The sequence below is a fragment of the Amphiprion ocellaris genome, chromosome 7, assembly GCF_022539595.1.
Source record: "Amphiprion ocellaris isolate individual 3 ecotype Okinawa chromosome 7, ASM2253959v1, whole genome shotgun sequence".
In the NCBI taxonomy this organism is placed as follows: Eukaryota; Metazoa; Chordata; class Actinopteri; family Pomacentridae; genus Amphiprion; species Amphiprion ocellaris.
In genome coordinates this window covers 11201253-11221256 of record NC_072772.1, presented here as the reverse complement: position 1 = coordinate 11221256, position 20004 = coordinate 11201253, and the positions used below count along the sequence as shown (strand labels likewise).

At 40.4% G+C, this 20004-nt stretch overlaps 3 protein-coding genes across 9 annotated transcripts in view; 2 read left to right on the top strand and 1 right to left on the bottom strand.

Annotated features, from left to right (window-relative positions):
• trip12 (thyroid hormone receptor interactor 12) overlaps window positions 1-3648 on the bottom strand; it is a 28511-nt gene extending 24863 nt beyond the window's left edge. For 4 of the 6 annotated variants that reach the window (XM_023283034.3, XM_023283035.3, XM_023283036.3 and 1 more), the window contains exons 1-2: window positions 3510-3648; window positions 146-292 (exon numbers count right to left, since the gene is read on the bottom strand). In XM_023283034.3, coding sequence (XP_023138802.2) covers window positions 146-243 — 98 coding nt within the window. In that variant the 5' untranslated portion in view covers window positions 244-292; window positions 3510-3648. Of the gene's footprint in view, window positions 1-145; window positions 293-2181; window positions 2201-2466; window positions 2609-3509 lie in introns of those variants that run through there. The other 2 variants (XM_023283030.3, XM_023283029.3) reach the window with 2 other exon arrangements.
• Window positions 3649-3995: 347 nt separating this feature from the next.
• Window positions 3996-5453, top strand: fbxo36a (F-box protein 36a). The gene is made up of 4 exons (XM_023283044.2): window positions 3996-4148; window positions 4613-4721; window positions 4933-5105; window positions 5304-5453. The coding sequence occupies exons 1-4, from the start codon at window positions 4029-4031 to the stop codon at window positions 5451-5453; spliced, it is 552 nt and encodes a 183-aa protein (XP_023138812.2). The 5' UTR covers window positions 3996-4028.
• An 867-nt stretch (window positions 5454-6320) lies between these two features.
• Window positions 6321-18530, top strand: zbtb38 (zinc finger and BTB domain containing 38). Of its 2 annotated transcripts, XM_035954134.2 has the most exons (3): window positions 6321-6479; window positions 7027-7297; window positions 14155-18530. In XM_035954134.2, exon 3 carries the CDS (start codon window positions 14155-14157, stop codon window positions 17836-17838), a length of 3684 nt encoding a protein of 1227 aa, XP_035810027.2. In that variant the 5' UTR covers window positions 6321-6479; window positions 7027-7297; the 3' UTR covers window positions 17839-18530. The 2 variants fall into 2 exon arrangements, with proteins under 2 accessions (XP_035810027.2, XP_023138808.3); XM_023283040.3 differs by lacking the exons at window positions 6321-6479; window positions 7027-7297 and adding an exon at window positions 8877-11037.
• Window positions 18531-20004: the final 1474 nt, after the last annotated feature.

The window sequence follows — 20004 nt, the reverse complement described above, 5'->3', positions numbered from 1 at the left end:
CAAGTACAAATTCCCCCATACTCAACATCTGCCTCATCTGTTGCTCTTTTCAAAAAAAGCTCAACTAATGTTCCTCAAACTATGACTGCTGCCTGTTATGGATTCAGATTTTATCTAAAACTGGAAAATGTGCAGTTAGACTCACCTTCCCGCGACTGTATGGTCTTGTGGCTGGGCCGCAGCAGTGTTCCTCTGTGAACGGCGCAGTGACCCCCCTGGATTGGAATTAGGCCGGTTGGACATTGGCACCTCTCTCCTGAAGGGACATACCCTTTCTAGACACTACCATTCACTGCAATCAAAGAGAAAGAGGACATATATATGAAGTGACAAAATGCAGTTGTGAGCCTTGCATGTATGATGGTCTCCCTCAAGTACTGTGTGTCCATTGTCTATGGTACAAAATAATCTGTTGTGCTATATGTGAGACACTTCATTCAGATTTTGAGACCATAAAGCACAAGTTCACCCATCCAGCCCATTTAAAATGATTACAACAGTCTCGTAAATTTTTCAAAGATTGTACATCAAGATACTCTCAGCAGATAACAACTAGCTAATCCTATTACCGACACTCAGATTTGCGTTTGGGCTGCCAGAAACAGCACATATAATAACCCACACAACTCAGTTAATGCAGTCAAAAACAAGAAGACTAGACATCATACAGACTTTATGTACACTGTAGTTCCATGATTAAGAGTTTATCTAATCAATTGATTTCCTTTTTAAAAAACCCGGTAATATCCACAAAGCTCAGTTTGTGTTTCCACTACCCTCAAACTTTCAGTAGTCTTGCCACAATAGAAAAATATGTATACGTATAAACAACTTATCATAAACTGTAAAAAGACCCTTAAACATGAAATCTTGCTATCTCTGTCAAATTCTAATCTAATGATTTTAAGAGACAGTACAGAACAGAAGACCAACAATTTTGTCACCATGTATTAAGAATACAAACAGTCTTATGCTGTAAAATACCAGCAAGTATCCTACTTCTTCTGTATATGCTTGTATTTTTTTTTACATCCCCGTACTTTTAACCCCTTGACAGGAGGAATCACTGTCATTCATTCACGCAATATTAATAATCTTTATAATGTAACTTTAAAACATTAATACAACAGCAAAAGACTCCTTTGACTAATAATGAACAACGTCACACCAAATCAAAATAAAAACACTACTATGCAGACTGCAAGTCAAACAAAAAATAGAATTATAATTCAAAGTCTCAAACCCTTTTAACACCAATAGCAGCTGAAATTTTGTAAAATGATCATAAAATATAAATATCTGACAGAGAGATTATTGTCAGGGGTACAGTACAACAACCATTTAGGTCAGGGTGGTAAATAAAATGTCTTCTACATGTGAAGAATTATATTCTACATGAAGCTCTCTTATGCCAATGACAAGAGGGCATAGATAAGAGAAATGATTGATATGGTTTCAATACACACAGGAGGATTTATCATCTGATAGATGTAGACTACTGAAATGAAACCTAAATACGTTTTCTTAAATTTAAAAGAAAGATTATTAATTCACCCAATTGTTTCAAGTTTAATCCTTGATATCTTGGATATTGATCATAAAAATACGCCACAGTTGCCAAGCTTACAGGGCCATGTTAGGCCTACACTGACAGTGCATCCTAGTCTTTGTTATTCGTCCATTCTGACAACTGGTGCACCATACTCGCGTACAATGTGGTTAGTTAAGCACATCAAATGATCGACCGTTTGAAACATTCGCCAGTAGCAAGTTTCTTCTACTAAACAACTAAACAAGCACGACAGTGTTCAATTTTTATACCCACGATTTACATAGGCCTGTATTTCTGACGTAGTTGTCTCCCACCGACTACCGTTAGCATGTTTAGCCACTCATATCCTAGCCAGTCCCATACATTTTGACAGTAGCTTAGTCGCACCCGCATCTTTACATAAAACTCTCACGACCAAAAAGCGAAGCTTGTAGCCCCTAGATATTGAATATAAAAACGAGGGAATGCTAATAGGCCAGTAATTCCATACCAGAGACTAGTTAAAGTTACGTTGGCTAACGTAGCAATGGTTACATGGAAATGCGTAGTTGGCGTACCGGTATGTCAACCTATTTAGCTAGCTCCCCAACTAAACCGACTGCCAAATTCGACAGCTACCTCGTTTGTACCTTATTTGTGGTATGAAATGGCGAAATCCTTAGTGAGTGGCAAAGAAGGCCCTTATGTGGCAAATAACGTCTACGTTCACTTGAGATTAGCTACACATCGAAAATGGCAGCATCGGCTGGACCGTCTTTCGAAAGCGGTTTAATGTAATAAAGCTAGCAGGCTAGAAGGAACCAACGTAAGCTAACTTTGTATTCTGACTGCCATGACACACTGGTATGTGTCTGGCTGACAATCAAGTTTAAAGAAAAAAAATATATTCACGCTTCTCACGCAAGTTAGCTCACCTTCTATACCGTTTGATGTGGTCATCAAATCCAAAATACACAACTGTCAAGTCGGCAGGTAACGACGCAAATACAGTGCCACTGTCTTAGCAACTGTCAACGCAAATGTGAAGAGAAGAGGAGCTAACGTTAGCAAGCTAGGACAACTAATGTTTTCTAAGCTGACTTAAGGCCAATGCCTGACTCTCATTACAGCCCTGGCTAGCGTTTTAGCTAATGTTAGCATGCAGAAACAACTTGATTACAAACAAACAACACGTAAACAAAGCACGTGGTTCTTGTTAAGAGTTGGGCAAAAGAGGCAAAATAACGACAAACACCTTTTTCAGCTAACGTCAAATATCTTGGCCACAATGACAAGTATCGAGGCTAGTTAATTATTAGCAAGCTAATGCTAGCTTAGCCGAGTAAGATAGCGAGTACTTCTTCAATGACCGTTCGCTCGCAAACACTAAGCTGACAAAAATAAACACTTGCGTGTTAGCTATGCACGTTAGCCCTACTGGTTGTTATTAATTAGGTCAGTTGTCCGGCTAGCAATAAATCGCTGACCTTATCAATACGGAATTACCTACTGCGGGACAGTAACGCAGCTGACGTTTAGCGATGTTAAATCAAACAAGAACGTTATAGCTATTACCAGCTAACCTTGGCATGTAAGCTAATTAATATTAGCAAGCCTTGTTGTCGCTGGCTAACGCTTTGCCAGCTCGACAGGATGGCAGGGGGATTTCTATTACAAATAACAGCTCCGGTACAAGTCACGAATTCGGTGTTTTGAGTGCAGTTTTGTCAAAATTTTTTAACATTAACAAGTTGTCTAGCTAGCAACTAGCACGTTAAGGCTAGCTAGCAAAAAGAAATGGCCTCTGATACCTTTTAGACACAAAAAAACAGGAAAGCAGGAACGGGATTCGAGAGATTTTCGCAACACTGAACCATAATTCCGCCGATATATTTCGATACTGAATAACATCGAAAGTCCAAAAGACTGTTGGCTGAGATGTCACTGAAAAAGTCGAGCTTTGGTATAATGTTGTTACCTATTTGTTCCAGTGTTGTAGTTGTAACAGACAGTGCACCCAGCTCCTCTTTTCTCTCTACCCCTGCTACTTTCACATCAGCTGAGGGGCCTACAACTGCAATATACATCCGCGTGATTCATCCGCTCAGGGACTAGTTACCTCTGTTTTTCGGCATCCGCTTGCTTTGATTCAACAAAGCTGCAACGACCAACGGGCGTATTGCTCTGTACATATATACCCATGCGTTTTCTATACAAAAAGATCGCGTCATGCTTGGGCGATATAGAGACAATCACTGCAACACTAAAGACACTGGTAACATTAGCTTGCCACAAATATTAAGTATTAATCCGCTGGGTCGTGACCCCCCCCCCCCCCCCCCATTTAATACAAATACATAAAACAGTTATCTCTATAAACTGATTTGAATGCCCGCATTACATTTTTCTTATTACCTTACAACAATGTGAAATAACATCCATCCAACAGTTTCCTCTGCCGTTGTCTAAATAACATTTTAGTAGCTTTTCAGTTGTCATGGTTACATGTTCTGCGTCCAAAATGGCGTTTTTGCTCGGGGAACAACTATATCAAATAAGTGGTCAGGGTCCACCACCTGCAAAAGATTTTTTCCTACTTGAGATTACCAAAAATGAGGTGGAGTATTTGTAGAAGTCTCTACAAAGCAGAGTCTCTAAGACTGACTGTAAAAAGCTTGGTGATGAAACAAAAAGCCCGCTGTACTAAACTGAAATTAGCTTAATATTCACCTACGGTTAGCTAGCTTTTAATATTACTGGGCCGTTATTTCATACTTTGTAGGCTGCATGCTGCTAAGTTCAGCAGAGAAGAGAAATACTCATCAAATTGAACAATGAACTGATATAAAAATTATATAGCATGACTTTTGAATGAACAGATTAATACCATTAATGCTCCAATGGGTTAAATCCATCATATCTAAGTGAATTCTCTGGTAGATAACTTTTTATTGTATTTATTATGCATAAATAGTATGTTAAATTCACATGACCAAGCATGACTGCATCGTAAGGTTCTTCTAGATGAATCATATCTTTATTGTGGACTTACTATTTATTTTTATTTTTTTATAACTTTAGGTAATTTGGAAATCATGGAAGATTTCTGTGCGACCTGAACATAGAGGAGCTCCACCCACACAGCTGAAGATGGCTCATCAGGAATTTCTGCATGACAAAAGGCTGCAATGTAAGGTTTCTTCATCTGAATAATCACTACCTAGTAGCCTTAAATTACATCTTTGATACTATATGACATTTTCAATGTTTTTGGTCTTACTCCATTCTGAATCTTGTTTGTGGTATCTTGGTTGGGGTTCAGTATTTGCTTTAAAAATATATCCTTTTACAAATAAAGTTTTGAGGAATCTGATGCAAAGGCTGTGCCTTGTCATCCATAGGTGATGTTGTTATTGTTTTTGGGCAGAGGATCTTGGATTACACAGTATCACTTTGTCAGGGAAAGTTTGACTATCTGGAACGCTTACCTGATGATCTGTTGCTCAAAATCATGTCCTACCTGCAACTGAAAGACACAACACTGCTTGCACAGGTTTCACACAGATTCAGAAAGGTGAGAGCATCTTTAAAAGATAACAGTACAAGACTGTGTTTATTAGTTGATGCAGAGGTAGCGTGTTAGTTTCTATTTTGTCCTTCTCCAGCATGTGCATTTGTGCTTATTTATATTTTTATACTGATAACCACACCTGTAAGTCTGCATTATGTTCCCTTGTCTTGTCTTCTCTTGGCTCTGACTGGACTGCATTAGTTTTGCAACTCAGAGAAGTTTTGGGAGGAGACGGTGAGAAGTCGCTGTGCTGAGTTTTCTAGTGACATGGAGGACATAGCCAATGCCATGGGCTGGAGGAGGACCTTTTTCGCCTTCTTCCACAAGAGTGCCATTAAAAAACAGCAGTAAAAAAAAAAAAAAAATGCAACAGTTTTCTGTCTGTGTAGACTTCAGTCATCCGGGTCATAGTAATCCTAGGAGCTTCCGTAGAAAACAACTGTACTTCTCTTTTAGGTTTTTGAAACAAAACCTTCAAAAACTTAAGAGTAGTCCAGTTTTTTTTTCTTGAGCTTCTAGGACTAAACAGTTTTATTCTGTTATGATACAACTGTTATACAAATCCAGTCACAGTGAATGAAGAGCCAATACTAATTTTGCGCTGTGCGAAAGAAGAGTCAGGTTTAGAGCGTTTTAAGTTCTGAGTGACATTTATGCGATATACACAATATATGCCACATATTTGTTGAAACAAATCCGTATTTTTACCTTGCTATGATCTAGTTACACTTTGGATGGCACAAGTCACACATATTCAGTGAATAGCTACTATTACTTGCATGTATGTTTTAAAAAAGTGTACATTGTGTAATATAACTGGTAAATGAAATTAGTGAACTACATAATATTGAATTAAGTGTCAGATTATGTCTCCTGGATAAAAATTGTAATACCTGATCTCAAAGGGCCTATAAAAAAAAAAAAAAAAACTATTATTATTTAAGCAACTGAAGTCCTACTGACATCATATCAGGTCAATGGTCACTTTCAGCGTATACTTCCTGTTTACATTTGCCAGTGAACTGCTGTTGCGCCCTCTGCTGAAGGCCCTCAGCACACAATGGTATCTGTGCCCACAGCCAGTTTGTGTTGTTATATGATCTGTGTGCAGTGCTCACTAAAGCAGCCAGCAGAGGGAGCACAGTGGCAATGAAAACTAGAGTCAGATGATGGAGGGAGGAGGATCAAGCAAATAAAACCATTGGGTAACGTGTGCAAAACAAGTGCTGTAGTTCTGGTTACCACATCTAGGCCTAAAGACTACAACACTTATTCTCGGTTGAAACCTTGTGCATATTTGTGTGTAGCAGCATCTGCCACACCGGTCTTGCTTCACCTGAAACCCGTACAAGCAAGCAACAGTAACGTAAGACAAAGGTATGCACTGTTTTTTTTCTGTTTTGAGGTTCCTTAGTGGGTCAGGGACAACATATTATATAATAAGTGTAAAAAATCAGCTACATAGTAAACATTGTCTTGCTGTTTTTTTATTTTAACAGAAGAATGAAAAATTAGAAAGAAAATGTGAGTCCTGTCCTGTGTTGAGCGACAGCAAGAACAGCATGTTAAACTGCAGAGTTTTCCGTAAATGTCTTAGTACACCTAAATATTAAATATTCCACTGAACAAATGGTAGCTGGGTGTTGCAGTGATCTGACACACAGCCCTGACTTGTAGCTACCATGGCCTATTATTAGCCTCTGATACCGCCTTCTCAGCTGAGTCTGGTCTAGGAGGAAAAATATTCATTACGTAACAATAAAGGATCTGTCTCCCAGACTCACTTCCTGAATACCACAGCAGCAACCAGGCCTCATACTGAGGCAGAGCGGAAGCGTCATCCATTTGTTTGTTAGAGCAGGGCTGCTTGTTTTCTGCTTATCCCTTTACTCCACACATTCACCACACCACCCCTCCTTCTCAGCTCCTCTTTGTGGGTCAGTGATGCAGCCGGAGTGACGCAGCAGTGGCAGCAGCCTCCAGAAGGCAACTATGCACAGCAGGAACAGGGAACCTCTGCCAGAACCGTAGTCCACAGACAGCAGTGACGAGAGAAGATGGTAAAGGCCTAATCTAGGCCAAGGGAGGAATGGGAGCCGGGTAGTCGCTCTCCTTTCCTGCTCCTAAACAAACACCAGAGACTTCCACAGCGGCAGAGACAGGCCCGGCAAGACCTTCAGCACAGAACCATTTTGGTAGGCAACACTGAGAATGAGTGCTTGTTACAGCAGCAACAAAAGTGCTCCCAGGGATGAGTGTCTTTTTTATGCTACGAGTGTGAATGCTTTGAGAATGAGGATGAGGCCTACTCAGCCTTGTGCTGCGGTCTTTGCCTCCCTGCTGATGAGCGTCCCTACAGGCCGGAGCTGAGCTCACTGAGCATCAGAGGCACAGAGGCCTGTATATTTTATCCTGTGGTTTTGAACACATCCAGGCTGTGATATCAAGGTTAGATGGCCAGGTGCTGCACACAAAATGTTCAATATGAGCAGCTATAGGGTAATATCTAAGCTCTTTAGGTAAGCGCATGGATTTGTTTCCATTTGCAGTTTAACTTGAGATCTATTTTCAATGCTGATTCAGAAAAAGACCAGTTTCATTTCTTAAAGTGACGTAATGATCCCAACAATGTAAACTGCAAAGCACATGCTCCCAGTTTAAAGAAGAAAAAAAAACTGTAAAGCAGAGCGTTGGAAGGGAACTGTGGTTAAAGAAGGTTCGCTGTGCCAAAGTGCAATTTAAAAACATCTATTTTATTGGTTTATTACTGATGTGTTTCGGTCTACATGCGCTTTTCAAGTAAAACGAGCAGTGTGCATACTAGTTAGTGATTATTTCAAATTATGACAATAAGCAGTTAATAAGGTAGACTAGGATGCAATTAGAAGTACATTTTAGGTTGTCCACCATCAAAATCCAGTCATTTCATGTCACTGAAGTTACAGAGGAAAACTTTAAATCAACTGAAAAATAATCGAAAAAATCTGTACATTCTTTTTGCATTCTTGAACCTCCAACTTCTGTCCTTGCATCCACAAAGAGTTAAGGTTTTTTTTTTTTTTATTAATTTGACCTCTTCTAAGTGTGTCTTTGCCTTGAATTTGAGAACCTCATGCACACACACATTCACACATACAAGCGCACACACACCAACCAAAACAACAGGTGGCTGCTATGAATGGACAGAGCTGTGATACCAGGAAGAAAATAAATACCTTGAAAGTTAAAGGCCATTGCAGTAAAGAATGATCTGTCCTAATCTGATGTCCTGATCAGTATGTGACCTGTGGATGTTGAAATCCAGATAGAAGTTGAGGTTCCTGACAAATGCAGTGCAGAACTTTGATACAGCCTGTGGGCACATAGACTCCAGTCCTGTATTAAAGTCGAAAAATAATGAGGACGTTATTGTTGCTGTCTGTTGACAAGTTGGTAGAAAATATTTTTATCTCATTAAATATTTCATGGTAACATGAGCTTGACAGATACTCTAGGATATTGCTTCATGTCATTTCTCTATAGCCTTTTGCAGTCAGGAAATTTATGCCTGTGCTGGTTCTGAATGAGTTTGTGCAGCTCATAGCAGAGACAGGACTCACATGTATCTACTAGCAGCAACTAATCAACAAAAATCCAATCTTTAAAAAAAAAAAAAAAAAACACTTTATGTTATATATCAGTAGAGCCTTGATGTGATAATGGTGGATGTTTTTATTTCTTATTAAATAGTCAGATTTAAAACCCTGATAAAGGCTGGAGTACAGTGATGGGATTTAAATTAATGATGCAAAATGAAATTGCACACCAAATAGAAGACATTTTCAATATACTTTGCCCTAACTGTGTTTTTTCAGAGCACCTGTTAACTTTATTGGCTCTTTTAGTTATCTTCACCTGTTTGTGGAATACTTCATTTTAATGCAGAATTGTTTTAACGTGTTACATATATTATATTTAACTAGTATTCGTTTTACAGTAGTGTTTAAAGCGGAATTATTAAAAGTAAATTAGGATGCTGAGCAAACATTTATTGTAAGGATCAATGCGTGATCCTAATGTAAACAAAACAACAAAACACAACTCAAAACAAAGGATTAGCTGTCACACTGAAATTGACTGACAGTTGTGAATAAAGAGACCGGTATTAGACAACTAAATCCAAGTTATTAATGTTTTTTGATACAGTAACAAGTTTGTTTAGACTGTAGTAAAACAGTCCAATATAAACAAATACTTTCACTTATCAATGCAAGTGCACTCATCAGATATGTGGAGGATGATGTGAAGATTTTAGAAATGATCAAAAACTGTAGATCAGTGAGTGAAAAGGTGTGTGCCATGCCATCCAAAAACTGTGGCTGAGGTTAAAAACCTATGCCTTCTGGATGATAACCTCGTGTTTTTGACAAGCTGGTGAATGCAGAGTTCATCGAGGAAGCATGTCTTGCTGTCAGCACCAAAAATAGAAGAGTGAACCCGTGGTTAAAGATGTACTCGTGAAAGAAATGTGATGTGATGCACCAAACACAGGAAAGGAAATGGGACGGTACATCAGCTAAGATTATTAGATTTAGGGGGATGATTGAGTGTATTTTAATAGAGGAAAGCAGAAACACTTCATGCCTTCAGGGCAATAAGGGCATTGCATAATGATAAAACACCTGCTAATTTTTGTCTTTTGAAGTGAGCAGCGCTATAAATTGAAATGGCTTTGAAACGGGATTATAGACGTCTTGGTCGGGATGAGGAGAAGCCCTACACAGTCATATGACTCTACACTCAGTTGTGTAAATAAAACAGTCGCTTCCGTCCTTAGAGGCAAGTGAGAGGCTCACAGAGCCATGTCGTGTTTAGCTTCCTCCCCTCCCCCTCGTCTGCAGTGCTGACGCATCTGCTGCTTTTGCATCAATCAGCAGCCTCTATAAAGGTATACCCAGAGTCCTCGCTGAGAGCAGGATTCTCTTTCTCTCTGCCTTGCGTTCAGTTTGCATGCTCGCTGCGACTGTGAGAAAAAGCATGGATGAACATCTGTGCTGTGACTGCTGTGCCACACAATAGGACAGTAGTCGGTGCCATCTTCACTCGGGTTCTGCATTACCTAACCACAGCGACTGCGTAAGCACGGACGAAGGGCTTTGGTGTAATATATTGCCGCACATGCAGAGACTGTGTGCACAAGCATCAAACAGATGGTGTAGCGCTATGCATTCAAGGTGCATGTTCCTCCTAAGTGGGCTAGACATCATTTTGTTGCATGCAAAAGACATTTTCGTCTTTGGTCAACGTCGAGCTGCATCGGGATCTAGCTGATGCGGTGCTGGGGGAGATTTAACACGGCATTTGCTGTGCAGCAGAGGACTCCTCACTCTATGCTGCTAATAGCTATGCAGCTGAGCGCTTTCTCTGGCTGTGGAATCGAGCACAGAGCTGGTGTGTGATGTAGCACCCTGCATCTCTCCGCTCTCCCTACAGCCTTCTGCCATGCTTAATAAAAGTTGCCGTTTCCTGCTCAGTGGCTCCAGAGCGAAAGCTTCAGATGCCCAGCTAGCACAAAGGCAGACACATACTCTGGTTTAGCTGTACGCCATATAAACCGTGAATTATTCCTATAGCTGTAGTAGGACAGAAGAGGGACAGTCAGAGGAGGGCAGGGTAGATCTAGCTCAGGACCTGGGCTGCATGGACAGAGGCGAAGGACGTTGGAGCTGGAGTCATCTGCACACAGAGAGGGAGGGAGAGGAAGAAAGACGTCAGAAAAAGCTCTGCTTCTGACAACACCACTGTTCAGCGACCATCATAGAAAAAAAACTACTTTCGCCTTGCTCTCACGAAACTGTTTTTCACATATAGTTTGGTATATGTGGGGCTGTAGGAAAGGGATACTGCATGACAATGTTTCCTGTTCGCCCTGCATCATTTTCTCTGATTTACTAAGGTACGTTTTGCATGGTTTCCCTCAATTTCTAACCTGTTTTCTTGCGGAAGTACGCTTTGCAGAGGTGCGTGAAGTGGCTTTTGCTTTGACATTTCGCTCTTTGTTTGACAATACTGTCTGTATGCTCTACTGTCATTTCTTGGTTTGTGGTTTTGGTATGTGGGGATTTTTACTTTACAGAAGAAGATGTAAGAAAAAAAATAATTTCACTTTGGCTTTGAAGGTAAACGAAGGCAGGGTGTGGCAAATTCATGGGTACTGATGACAAATTCAAAATTTCCGCTCAGCATGTGGCCACAATAAACCACAACAAATGATACAAATTGTGAAAAATGAATGTGGTGAAGTAAAATAGCGACTTAAGGAAATGATGAAACCATCCTGCAAACAACACAAACTGAGAAATTAGTATAAACGCATGGCACAACACTTGCACTTGTGATGATGTTATGATAGATGAGAAAGTCCATTTTGGCTGCAGACAAAGACACACAGACCAACACACATACACAAAGTATATTGAAGCGGCGACAAAGGCAAACCTCGGTTGCTCTGCACACGGCTGCATGTTGCGGGTTCTCAGAGAAGGCAGGATGTTTGTGGGAGAGAGAGGACCGAAAACCCGGACAGCTAATACAGTCAATTGCCATCCAGCTGAATCCCAATAAGTGCTGCGCCATAGCATGTTGCCATGACAACGGAGGCCTGTCTGAGAACGAAGGCAGGAGGGTGGTTGTGTTTTCATCAGTCTGAGAAGCTTTAAAGAATGGCGGCCATATTGTATTTGTTGCACAAATGCAAAATTGGAAACAAATTTTAAAAATAAACACAAAATGACTTCAGCGGTAAATTACCTACACCCCTCTGTAGTAGGATTTACCCTACTTTTATTAACAACAACAAACTTCCAAATGATTTGTAACTGGGACAAAAATTAGCAAAACATAAAATCATTTTACTTATCAAATGGAACTACTTGCTAATGTGTTATATAGAGAGGTAACTAATAGCTGCTTGGTAACTGGATAACTGCCATTACATTATAATTTGCAAAAATGAAATCACATGTATCAAGACGAAATACAATTTTTCTCGTTTTCCACTAAGTGAGCATGCAGAATGAAGAATCATTTTACAGCACAGACACACAATATAGTTCAGAAATGTATTTTAGAGAAATCGATCACCTAAACATCTTTGTAAAAAGAAAAAAATAAGTCTCTGCTGAATTGTACAGTTGTTGTATGACTTTAACAGCAGTCATAAAGATGAAAACACATAATAATGTGAAGTAGTAACTTCTGTGCTTAATTTGTACATTTAAATAATATTGTTGCAGGTGGGATGATTCATAACTTACAAGTGTAAACTGAGCGTGTCTCAGCAGATACAGTCAGCATGCGTACGACATGACTCAGTATAGACTCAGACCACACACTGACTCTGATATGAATAGGCCACAGTAAAAGCATCATGTTGAGTAATACATCCTCTTTTAAAGTGAATGAACTTTAACTTCCCCTAATAGTTGCAGATTGCAGATTACTTTATTTCACTATCAAAATCAAACAAATCCACAAATGTGGGTTTGCCAATGTGTAGAAGTATGTAGATCCCTGTTTGACCAGAAATCTATTTAATATAATTCAAGCTAGTAGTGTGCTCCAATGTGCAGTCACTGAAAGAATAAGGTACATTTTCTTGGAATAAATTAAAAAATATATATTATTAGCAATCAGTTACAATATTATTAGCAATTCAGCAGCGAATGTTGGAATGTTTCAGCTTTTCATGGAACTGATTATGGCGACATTATAGTATATCAGGGGCTCGCTGTGCTGCCGTTTCCCACATGAGGCTCTAATTAGTGCTCCCTGTAGTGAGAGATGACAGCAACTTTCTGTCACACAACTGAAGGGATGCCTCAACTGCCAACTGACAGACAACTGAAGAAGAGACTATATGACTCATCAGCACATAACTATCTGATGCCACTTTCATATTAACCATAGCACTGGGAAGAAAAGGTCTGTACAACCAGTCCTAGTGCACAGCTGTGGTGGCACACAAGATGAATCGCCATTTCAATTATCATTAGTTAGAATAAAAAGAAAAAACTTGTAAGTGAGCAAGAGAACGAGGTGCGTGCCAGCACTTCCGTTGTTTTCAGAAAGAAAAAAGTTTGCTCGTGACTTTGTCCTCAGATTAGTTCTTAACCAACTCCAGCTGTTCATGACATGCCATTTCCATGTATGAAAAATAGAGTTAATCCAAGAAAAAAACAACAGATAGAAAAAAAATAGAAATTAAGGGTGTCACATCACTTGGCAATTCTAGGTCAGAGGCAACAGCATTGGAAATTTTTTGTCACGTCCTTTGAGTAAAAATGCCCTCTCGCGGTATTTCTGTGTATGATACACTCTCACCAGATTGTTTTCTAGTGCAACTCTTAGACCACTAAACAGCTCCACTGCAGTGTTTGGAAGTTCAATGTCTTGCTCAAAGTATATTGACAATCGTCTTAACATGCCTTCCCCCATATTACTGATACTAGCTGTGTTTTGAAAGAATAAGTCCGTTCCTCAAAGCATTCATTTTCCCACATCGTAGCACTGGAAATCCAGAAGTACAAAACATTTTAGTTAGGTCTCCCTTACAATAACTGGCAATACAAAAGCAGTAGCTTTTGAAAATGCCTCAATTAGTCTTTAGAGGGGTTTGAAGATATTCTATACAACAGAAACAATATTAAGAAAGACAGGAAGGAGACTTCTGATAGTAATGGCGCAATCTTAATTCACTTCAATAAAAGCATTGACTACAATATAGCATGTGTTTTTCAGTATGTCAGTATGTTTCCTTAGGATTTAAATTTTATGTGAGGACTTTTATAATGAAATAGGATGGCGATTATGATGGCTTGAGTCACTAGAGCTGTTTGCCAGACTGTTGACACTGGAGCTTTTCTGTCAGGACATTACCGCCATCTAGTGTTCAAATGAAAGAATTGCTAAAATATCATCAAATATAAAATGTGCCTATCTCTGATTTTTTAAAACAGTTATAAGCATAATTTTGTAATAATCTAATGCAATTATTTCTTGTTATTGTTTTTAGATGACCGTGGTATCCCCATGTACGCAGAACCTCATGGATAGCGCTCACCCTCACACTGTGCTCAGTAAACTCAATGAGCAGCGCTCCCAAGGCCTCTTCTGCGATGTTACCATTGTAGTGGAGGATGTGAAGTTTCGGGCCCACAAGAACATCCTGGCAGCCTGCAGTGGGTACTTCAGGAACGCTCTTACGACTTCTGAGACATGGAGCTCAAACCAAGTGCTAGAGCTGATGGACCTGAAGTCTGAAGTGTTTGCCAGTATTCTCAACTTTATATACTGCTCTAAGGTGACATCGCCTAGTGCAGAGGACACAGGGGGGCTGGTAGCGGCTGGAAAAAGACTTGGAATTCCTTTTTTAGAGAAGCTTGCAGAGCAAGAGAGGCAGGACGAATGTGTTAAACCCACAGAGTCTGGCACAGCCCCTGTGTCTAAAATAACAAAGAAGGAAGCCCCCAGGCCTGAGGAGACAGACGGTGCCAGAGGGCCACGCATCACCAATGCCTTCTCTATCACTGAAGTGTGTCCTGGCAACAATCCTTTCACTCCTTTGGTTAAAACAAATGGGGACAGGCAGTCACCAGATGTGGGACAGCTTCCATCAAGTTGTCCTACGACGTCCTGCTTCAACGGGAACAATGAGACAACCCATGCCCTCATAGAACACTCATATGCAGTAAGCAAATCCACTGAAAGCAAAGACAGCAGTCAGTGGGACAACAAGAAGGTCTGCAAGCCAGCTGTAACACAGTCCAAGCAACTCATGTACAGGAATGCAGGCCCGCTCAAAAAGCGCCACAGGCTAAGAGGCATTTTGGGTAGAAGTATACTTCCAACACCAGCTGAACCACAAACAGATAAACCAAATACAATAACCCCTGCATTAACTGAAGCTGTTACTGCAGCACCTGTCACAGTCATGACACCACCTCCACTTGTTTCAGAGGCAGAAACAGAAAAAAATGCAGTCACAGAATTACCTGCAGCCACTGGTGATTCTCAGATTGAGTTAGGTCCGCCGACCCTTTCCCCCCACACAGAGGACAGCATCTCAATCTACAGCTGCGAGCACTGTCCCGAGATTTTCACAAATAAAGCTCTTCTCACCATTCACTCAGAGGTACATAAAAAGCGTTTTGTTAGTCATTTGTTTTGCAAGTTTTGCCACAGAAAGTTCATACACCTCAAACGGCTACGCAACCACGAGCAGGTCTGTCCTAAGGCCATGAGAGACCCGCCTAAACTAGACGCCAGTGATGTATCATCCAAAGAAGTGGATCACCATTCAGACGACAGGTCAGACACGGAGGACGTCCTGACACAGCTTCCTCCTAACGACCTCCCCAGCCCTTACACTCCAGAGCCGATTCAAGTGGACCAATCAGAGTCTCCACAGGAGGAAAAAGTAGTGAAGCCAGGTGGTGGTCAGAGGAGATACAATTGCAGTGTGTGCAAACGGGTCTATGTCACCCTGTCCAGTCTGAAGCGACACGAGAATGTACATTCCTGGCAAAGGGCTTATCCCTGCCATTACTGTAATAAAGTGTTTGCTTTGGCAGAGTACCGTACTAAGCATGAAATTTGGCACACAGGTGAACGCCGCTATCAGTGCATATTCTGCCTGGAGACATTCATGACATACTATATCCTAAAGAACCATCAAAAGTCCTTTCATGGCATTGATCCCACTCTAGCTGTTAAAAAGAAATCTGCCAACGGTGGGCTGAAAGCCAGCGTTTATCCAATCAAACTCTACAGGCTTCTTCCCATGAAATTTAGAAAGAGACAATACAAAACGTACAGTGAGACATATTCAGAAAGTGTTGAAAGAAAGGATCAACCTTTACGAGACAGCAGCTCTCTTATCCCTCCATTTGAAGAAAATGGTGTGATCAGCCACCCTGACACGGCTTCACTCCCTCTGACATTCATGGCAACGACAAAAATGGTCTCACCTGTCATGCCTCGCATCAGCTTTGACAAGCCATGTGACCAAGATATTGACCAGTGTCTGAACAATGAATTAGAAATTCGGGGAGGCACAAGAAAAGAGGCTGAGAACAGAGATCCACCCTTTATTAACTATGACAGCACCTTCTCTGTGCAACCCAATACAGAGTCTCCTGCAGGTTACAAAGATGGTCCACCAGTGTTGATTAACTCAGAGCACATGAGTCATAATGTGCCTCTCTTCAACTCCTTGAACACAGTTAAAAAGTTAGGTGAGCTATCAGCTTCTGCAAAAAGAGTTGAGGAAATGACCAAGGAGATACTTCAATCAAGCACAGGGAATCTGGTGCGCGATAAAAGGGTGGGAGCAAAAACAGAAACATATATTGCCAAACCTGCTTGTCCAGGTCCATCTGTGGACAGCGATGCTATGCCACTCTGTCAGATAACAGTGAAAATTGGCAATGAAGCCATCATCCGTCGCCAAATCAAAGGATCTAAGCTCTTCCCCAGAAAGAAAAGAAGAATCAGAGGACTGAGTGAGGAGCAGAGCCCAAGTCGGTGCCCTCCAACAAAGGAACACTCAGAGAGTCCCAGACTCCGCCTCAGACCAGGAGTCACTGCCACCCCACAGCCAGAGACATACGATGATCCCAATGACTGTGACACAGCTGACATGCTTTGGCGTCCCTACTATTCTTACAAGGCTAAAAAGAAAAGAAAGAAGCTCAGACACAAGCACAGAAAAGCTTTGTTTCACCATTATCCTGAAACATCAGTAGACAGGACTACTGCCAGTGAGGCCCACCCTGACAGAAGTAGCTGGCTGACAGAGGAGAGCATCCCAGGTGGCAGCACAGGGGTGAAACATAGTCTTAGCAGGAACTGTAGCCCGAGGGCCACCTACAACTGTGACATCTGTGACAGCTCTTTTATCACAGAGACCGGTCTGAGAGCTCATGTAATTGGTTCCCACCCATGTTTCTGCCGAACCTGTGGTAAACAAGGCCCCCCTGGTGAGGCACCTGCCGGCAGAGATTACATCTGTAACAGCTGTATGGAAAATGGGTCCTGTTTTGATAATACACCCCGGAGCCCCAACCCAGAGAAGAAGTATCGCTGCTCCTTCTGTCCCCAGCGTTTTCTCTACCTGGCCACCAAGAGGAGCCATGAGAAAAAGCACCAGGAGACAAATGAGGAAGGATACAATTATGACAGCTTCTCACCATGTCCTAAATACTCAGCACACCTGAGTGAAGACAGCAAACAAGACGGCATCAAAACGGAAGACGGTGACAATCAAGGCATCGACATCAAACGTGAAAGGGTGGAGGGAGAACATTTTTCCAATGACAAGAACAAGCCTAAAATCGAGGACACAACTGACTTTACGTCTCTGACTACCTACCAAGATGTGTCATATTCCAACATTAGAAGTCCATTATCACCCTGCACTGACCCAATGTTCTCCCTGACACCCCCAAAGGTGAAACATAAAATGGCAAAAAAGAGGATCAGTGCACAGCAATCTCTGCATCTCATTTCAAAAAAACAAGGCTGTGACAGAGACAGCAATAGCAACAAGGACGTGTTGATGGGACCAAGAACAAACAGTCACAGTGATCGTGAGAAGTCCTGTAAACTATTTAAAAGAAATGACTCTGACTCTAAAAGTACACACATTTCTATACACAAGCCAGAGAAATGGGTATGCAAAGAGGAGCCATTTTTTTAAAAGAAAGAACTGCGACCTGCTAAAGGCAAAAGAGCAAGTGAATATATTAGAGAGCAAGCCACTGCTCTGGATGGGAAGTATAAGATCTTTAATGTTGTCTTTGCAGCTAAGCTCAATAAAGTGTTTTGAAAATACAGCACTAAACATGAGCATCTAATATCAGTGTAGGCTGTAATTTCTTCCCTCCTAAACCAAACGACTCAGTGATTTTTTTCACATTTGTAGAGGATATTTTTTGCATAATGTAGGACCTCCTGACACAGACTGTACTTTGTCTATGCATGTACGGCAGACTCGGTGACATTTCTGGAACCTGAAGAAACAACAGAACTCTTGGTGATGTTTCTTCAAATGTGCAATATCAAAACAGCATTTGCAATGTGTTGGTCCACTGAAAAGCTGCCTAGGCTTCACTTTTTTTAAAAGAAGTTTGACAAAAACAATATGAATTTTAAGGCTGTTACATTTCTGAATCTCCCGTTCAGTTAACTGGTGAGTTGCACTTTATGGTTAGACTATGCTAATTTGTTCAGTTCTTTGATAATTCAGTTTCCATTTTAAGCACCACTTATATAATTCTAATTTCTAATTAACACATGATACCATTGAGATTAAAGTTACTACTTTTGTGTGTTTAATAATGTACAGAACATGTGAAACTATTTAAATAAATATTGCTGATATTCTAAACAGTTACATCTTGTCCTCCTTTGGTTGAGATACAATATACGCTTGACAATTAAACAGAACACTGAACACATCATAATGATACCTAATGAAAAAGTCGCAGAAACATCCAGCTAAAGTGTAGAATGTGTGTGTGGCTTTTTTTTAAGCAGGACGTTTTAGTTTTACAACACAAGATTTAACCAATCAAACTAGTACAAAACCTGTTTGAAAGGGCAAGCAGTTTCCTAAATAGAAAGCCACATGGTTGTCATCTGCTCTTCTTGGTTCTTCTGGGACTTGCAGCCCATCTGAAAAGTTCATTCCCTCATTCTTCCACAGAAACTGCATCTGTATTAGAGTTGGGCCTCAAGACACAATATCCAGATGTTTCTAAATTCCTTGCTTCTTTCTGTGACTGGTTGTGATGTAACAGATGGATCATACATTTTAGGCACTGCTCAACACACCAATAATGTCATGAGGCACCATGTCCGCCTTACACGTTACAATCTACCATTTAATAACGGATGATTGAAAACGCTGATAGCAACAATTCATGTGAAGTTATTAATGCTCTACTAGATTAAATATTTTTAATCTGTAAATATTGCTACTGAGGTATTCCACTTGGAGATAAGATCATATAAGATTCTGTTGAAGACCAATATTCATATTATAGTAGTGTGGTGAGGAATATAGCTTGCAATTACTTCAGTGTACAGCAAAAGAGGGTACAGGCTCACTATATTGTACAATAACGGCAATGGGTACAATGGTACTATAAAAAAGTATGAAATGCACAAACATTGTAGACTAGGTATGATAAGTTGCAGCTCTATATTTTGGGGGGATTTTGTAAAACACCTTTTACAGATATTATTGGCCTTACTTAGTAAAGAAGTTCAACAACAAAGATTTGTCTGATATGGCTGTACCTGAATAACGACATTTAAAAAAAGATCTGTTGAATACACAAAATATTTTTACATTACCAATTTCTAATGTTTCTAAACTTTGACAGCAGATAAATATGTGAGATACTATGCAGTTTTAAAGCAGTCACACCCCTTTGACTTTAACAGTATATGCTAAATTAATATATCCAAATGTGATCAATGTATACGTCTCATGAGCTGTTGTGTGCTATTTGTTAAAAGTCTAAGTCAATACATAGAAATTAGCTATAAAAATTATATTTCATACCTGACTGCCTTTCAGGCTCCCTGCTTCTATTAGTGAAGAGGATTACACCCAGTCAAAAGCAGCACCACCTTGACAGAGATGAAGAGAACAAAGGATGTACGTGTTTTTATCCACACTATACACGCATGGGATAAATCTGATTATATAAACGCATTATCTGTAGAAGTAAAAAATATCCTGACATATTATACTTGTGACACCTGTGCAAGCTGTGTATTGCCTACTCAGTAAAATGGATCTTAAATTATGTAGTATATTCCAAGTCAGCACATTTAAAGCAACGGCTTTGTGTTT